The 6,000-nt window shown below is 47.0% G+C and overlaps 1 protein-coding gene and 1 long non-coding RNA gene across 5 annotated transcripts in view; one reads left to right on the forward strand and one right to left on the reverse strand.

Moving 5' to 3' along the window:
• LOC129043235 (uncharacterized) overlaps positions 1–5,244 on the reverse strand; it is an 88,488-nt gene extending 83,244 nt beyond the window's left edge. For all 4 annotated transcript variants that reach the window (XR_010127324.1, XR_010127323.1, XR_010127321.1 and 1 more), the window contains exon 1: positions 5,025–5,244. This is a non-coding gene — a long non-coding RNA (uncharacterized LOC129043235). The remainder of the gene's footprint in view (positions 1–5,024) is intronic.
• A 231-nt stretch (positions 5,245–5,475) lies between these two features.
• Positions 5,476–6,000, forward strand: part of AGPAT5 (1-acylglycerol-3-phosphate O-acyltransferase 5) — a 50,699-nt gene continuing 50,174 nt past the window's right edge. The window contains exon 1 of the mRNA XM_054499962.2: positions 5,476–5,768. Coding sequence (XP_054355937.1) covers positions 5,550–5,768 — 219 coding nt within the window. The 5' untranslated portion in view covers positions 5,476–5,549. The remainder of the gene's footprint in view (positions 5,769–6,000) is intronic.

Here is a 6,000-nt window from a genome sequence, read left to right on the forward strand (position 1 = left end):
TTACCACAGTCCTCATGAAAAAAGTCTTCAAGAATTGAGACGGTGTCAAGCTCATAGAGCAATATAAGTTTTCCAAGATTCAAGTTTTCAATTGAAAGCTTCAATTTTATTGTTGGCAACATTACCCACTGTTTTCTTTTGAAGTGAATTTGTTTTTGAAAAAAGTGTCTGCCAGAGTCACCACTTTATCTGCTAGTTATTCTTTCAAGCAAAAGTGATGTTCCACGAGAAAAGTAGCTCTCAGCTTGCAGCTCAGAGGTTGTTTCCTACAGGGGAGCTATTGAGCTTTGGTATGCTTCCCATGTGCTTCATGCAAGTTCCATTTAGTCACGTGGAGAATTCATAAGATGTGTACTCCACAGTTGACATTTAATAAAATTGACTTTTTTTTTTTTTTTGCTATCACATTGAGGCTATTCTTAAGTGTTTTTTTGCCATGATCACATGGTGATGAAGAACATGATGGTCACTAGTAGGTACCTTTCTGTGTCATTGCCTTACTCCCAGTGAGGTGCTAGTGGATTTACCTACCCCTGCTTTTGCATCACCACTGTCAATCTAACAGTGAAAAGGCAAATGATGTCTCAGTATCACCGTGAAAACATTTTTCCCTTGGACCACCTGAAAGGGTCTTGAGGAGCCTGAAGGCTTCAAGGTCCACACTTCAAAAAAACACAGCCCTAGACTGACGGTGGTCCATTATGGGTGGGGTCAGCTTCCCCCTAGATCACATGGGCTCTGTTGGGAGGGGTGGCTGTCTGCATGACCATCTTAGTCACCTCAAGGAGGGAAGGGGCAAAGGATTGCCAAGCATCTACTGTGTAAGTAGATAGCTGTAACCTCTGGGTAAGAAAGTGGGATTGGGTGCGGCATGAGGGAAATGTCCATATTTCATTCAATATTCAAAACATAGTATTGCTTACACTTTTTATAACAGGAATGCCTTCTTGTTTTATCTATGCAAACAGCAAAATAAAAGCATGAATGGGAACTGACCAAAGTTTTATTTAGTTTTTACAGAAATAGGATCATAGTGCATGTATTATCCAGCAACTTGCTTTGTCACCTAGTGTCCTGGAGATCTGTCCATGACTACGCATTTAGTGCTACTTATTCCTGTCCAACTGCTGCATACCATTTCACATATCAGTACTGTGTATCCACAAAGCCATTCTGCTACTGATGTGCACTTAGGTAGATTGACTAATTAAAAGGGTATCTGTCTGTATTAGGCTGTTCTTGCATTGCTATAAAGAAATACCTGAGACTGGGTAATTTATAAAGAAAAGTGGTTTAATTGGCTCACGGTTTGTCTGGCTGTACAGGAAGCATAGTGCTGGCATCTGCTCAGCTTCTGGGGAGGCCTCAGGAAACTTACAATCATGATGAAAGGAAAAGGGAGGGCAGGAGCAAGAGTGAGTGGGGAGGTGCTACATGGTTTTCAACGAACAGATCTCGCGAGAATCACTCACTATCCTGAGGACAGTGCCAAGAGGGATGGTAATAACTATTCATGAGAAAACTGCCCCTGTGATCCAATCGCCTGGCACCAGGCCCCACCTCCAACATTGGGGGTTAAGACTGATAATGAGATTTGGGTGGGGACACAGATCCAAACCATATGGCTGTCCATTCCTAGAACATACTGTCAAATTTCCTTCCAAGAACACTGTATACGAGGGATTCATTTTTCTCTCCATACATGGTCACCACCAAAAGCTAAGCTACTATCATCCTTTCTAGCTGGGAGTCTAGCTATAGTCTCCAAACTGTTTAAAATGTACTCTCCACAATGCCTGAACAACTTTTAAAAAGATCAAATATAAGCATGTCACTCCTGTCCTTAAAATCTCAGTAGCTTCCCTGTCCTTTGGGATAAACTCTAAAATCTTTATGTGTCTCCCAAGACCCTGCTGTCATCTAGTTCTTGCCTATCTTTCCAGACTCAATCCCTACCATCCTTGTCTCCTTTCCTTACCCCAATTATTTCTGTAAAAACAATCTTCAAATGGAGGCATGCATATCCCTGAGAATATGGACACGTGGTCATGAGCAGTTTCAAGGGATTCCGTTTTCAGATCCCAACTCTTCTAAAAGTGATCTGCCTGAGGACTCCTGGAGTCCAGGCCCACCTGGCATTTCAGAACGGCTCCTCTCCCACCTGACACGTCCCAAATCTTACTACACTGTGCTGCCCTGCTGAGGTAGAAAGCTGTAATAACCCTGAGGACACCAACAGAGATAACTTCTTTAAGAGATGCATTTCTTGTAACTTTTTTTTTTTTTTTGCCTACAATTCTTTATCAGATTTTGTGAAACACATTGATTAAATTGTGTATTGCTAATAATAGTAACTTTCAATCCAGAAGAAAATGTGCTTCTTAGGACCCTAATGATACAGTCTGATCAATAAAAAACTTTGAAGGATAGAGCATATTCAATTATGATAGAATCCTGTGGTAGAAGTGAAATAAAAATATTTTCAGGGAGAAAAATGATCAATGCAAAATTGTCAACTGGTCAAAGGCTTAAGTATTTTTGAAATGAATGATGGGGTGGATATTAAATCACTATGATATTTATAACTCAATGCATACATTTAAAAATGTTCTGTAATCACTTTATTTTCAAAACATCATTCATAACTCATCAGAACTTCATAACTACTTAAATTTATAATTAAAGGCCTTTTTAAGTTTATTATTAAAAGCCCCCCAACACACACACCTTTTTTTTTTTGAGATGGAGTCTTTCTCTTTTACCCAGGCTGGATTGCAGTGACGCAATCATGGCTCATAGCAGCTTTGAACTCCTGGGCTCAAGCAATCCTCCCAACTCAGCCTCCTGAGTAGCTGGGGCTACAGGCATGCACAATCACACCCAGCTAATTAAAAAAATATATCTGTAGAGATGGAGGCCTCACTCTACAAATCGCTTAAGTGATCCTTCCTCTTTGGCCTCCTAAAGTGCTGGAATTACAGGTATGGGCCACCATGCCCAGCTGATAAAAACATTTAAATATCAATCTAAGAATGTGTGATAGGAATACACAGCATTCTTTCAAAGGGCATCTCAACAAATTTTAAAAAGAACATTGTGGCCCACTCCAGTGCTATGCATGAGAATATGGTGTTTTCTCAGCTTCAGGCGTTCAAATGTGCCATTCTCCCGTGGAAAGCCCACTAAGTCCCTCAAGCTTCACCTGAAATACCATTTCACCTGAGAAGTCTTCCTTGTCTCCAGACTAAATTAGATTGCCTTGATATATGCTCCCATAGAACCACGAATGTTCCCTTTTCATCCCACAGGTAACTATGGTGTACAAGGAAGGCATAGACAGAATTCACCTTTCACTGTTCCACTGGTGCCCAGCAGGGTATGCAGAGGAGGAAGTCGGCTGTGCTCTGAAAGAAGCACCATTCCAGTAAAGGGGAGGAAAAGGTCATCAGACTGCAAAGGCTCAACAAAAGTACAAGGTAAGGAGGCAAAGGGTGTGGGCTGATTATCAACTAAGAGGTTTGCACGGAAAAAGGAGGAAAAAAAAAAACAGAAAAACAGGGCCGGGTAGTGGCAGAAAGAGAGGGTGGATCTGTGACTCTTCACAGGAAGAGAGGAGCGGGAGCAGCACACAGAATAACTGACAAAGTCAGGAGCCGGGTTTGGAGATAAAGAGGGAACAAGAGAAAGTTAAGTTCTGTGTTTTCATGCCAAACATTGCACAAAAGTTGACAACTTGGTGACTAACAGTAACCTGGGGTGATTCACAGTAACAAATTTACACATAAACACATATTTACTGATTTTATACACAGCAATCCTAATATGAACACAGAACCTGCTTTATCTTTTCACACATTGTTCTAGTGTAGAGATGTCTGGTCTCAGTTAAAGAAAGCATAAGGAGCATTAGTTGTGCACATTGTCCACACCCGTGACTTTTTTCCTCCAGTACTAAACCTAGTGCTTCTTACAGTACAGGGCAATGACAGCCACAGAAAGAGAGAAGCTCCTTCTACTGTGTAATGCTTCCTGCTGTCCTTCAAATACTTGTTACTTGAGAGATCTCTATTCACTTGGCCTTGTCCCCAAAGGTCACCATCTACCAATGATGTTGTTACTTGATGTTAATCATGTATAAAGAAAGTAGCTACCATCCTGGCCGTGATTAGAACTTTCCACTGATGCCGTCCTGCCTAAAGGTAACACAGGCTTCCATTATGGTGGCGGTGGCGGGCGGGGAATATATATATATATGGTAAAGCATTTGGCATTCTTTTAAAGTACAACTATCCTTGAAAAGGGTTACATATTAAACCATTTTTACTGCAGCCAAAGGGGAGGAGAAAGATCCAGAAGCCCTGTGGATCTGCTTTAACATCAATAAAACAGTTATCCAGCCTTCCTAGCTTTTAGTGAAGGCTACAAAAGTATGCTTTTTTATGGATTATACATGTGCACGCAAGTACTTTAATTACTACAGAAAAAAACGAGGCTCCTTATTAAAAAAAAATCAGAAACAAGTCCAACAGGCTCTGCGGAAATGAAGCAAGAATGAATTCTGAAAAGGTCTAATAAACAGTATGGAAATAGCCTTGTGGGGTTGTTCTTCAGCTATGCATAAACATGTAATTATCATCATTACTGTGATGGGGAAAAACTGAAACACTCTGGTGGAGAGAGACGGGCAGAAGGGGCTGCTGCGCACTCAGAGGGGAGGCTGAGGAGGCGGCGTCCCCTTGAAAAGGACTGGCAGTGAGCAGATGGGAACACTTGAGCTGCCCCGCGACCTGGGCCGAGCTGCCTACAACTTGGGCCCAGGTGTCTGCAAGGCTGAGACCTCCGATAACGCTAACACCCCCTTTCTCACTGCTCTAATTGTGTGCATCCCGGCGCCCAGGGGCTTGTGAGCAGGAGGTGCGCGTTCCAGGCAGCTCCAGCGACCCTTAAACCTGCCCGCGCGCACGTCCGGCCCGAGGGAGCAGAACAAGAGGCACCCGGACCTTGTCCGTCCGGCCGGCACCCACCTTCACCCAGCTCCGTCAGTCACCACCTGCCTTCCCGCATCCGCAGCCGGCCCAGCTGGGGAGCATGCGTAGTGGCTAGAGCCGGGTTGTCCGCGCGCCTAGCAGGTAGCTGTACTCCAACAGTCGGCCCAAACCAACCAATCAGGAGACGTGTTATTGCCGCCGAGGGGGAACTATGGCAACGAGCGACCAATCAGAAGGCGCGTTATTGCCGCGGAGACCCTCCCCCGGCAGTGGGATGTGGCGATGGGTGAGGGTCATGGGGTGTGAGCATCCCTGAGCAGTCGATCCGGGAGGGCCGTGGGTTCCCTTGCTTTGCCGCCGCGAGCGGCGCACGCAGCCCCGCACTCGCCTACCCGGCCCCCGGCGGCGGCGCGGCCCATGCGGCTGGGGGCGGAGGCTGGGAGCGGGTGGCGGGCGCGGCGGCCCGGGCCCGGGCGGTGATTGGCCGCCTGCTGGCCGCGACTGAGGCCCGGGTGGCGGGCGGGGAGCGCAGGCGGAGCTCCCTGCAGCCGAGCTGAGAAGATGCTGCTGTCCCTGGTGCTCCACACGTACTCCATGCGCTACCTGCTGCCCAGCGTCGTGCTCCTGGGCACGGCGCCCACTTACGTGCTGGCCTGGGGGGTCTGGCGGCTGCTCTCCGCCTTCCTGCCCGCCCGCTTCTACCAAGCGCTGGACGACCGGCTCTACTGCGTCTACCAGAGCATGGTGCTCTTCTTCTTCGAGAATTACACCGGGGTCCAGGTGAGCCGCCTCCCGCTTCCGGGTCTCGGCGTCCACCCGAGCTCCCGGGGGCGCAGACCTCTCCGCTCCCCCACAACTGGCGAGGGTCACCCGGCCGGCCCGGCGGACCCAGCACGGAGAGCACGTGCCGCCTCCCCGCCTTCCTCTCCGCATGCTTCCTGCCGGTCTGCCGAGATCGCTTTCTAGGAAGCTGTGGCTGCGTCGTCCTGAGGTTACGAGTGGAACCCGCCGC

The sequence above is a fragment of the Pongo pygmaeus genome, chromosome 7 (assembly GCF_028885625.2).
Source record: "Pongo pygmaeus isolate AG05252 chromosome 7, NHGRI_mPonPyg2-v2.0_pri, whole genome shotgun sequence".
Classification (NCBI taxonomy): Eukaryota; Metazoa; Chordata; class Mammalia; order Primates; family Hominidae; genus Pongo; species Pongo pygmaeus.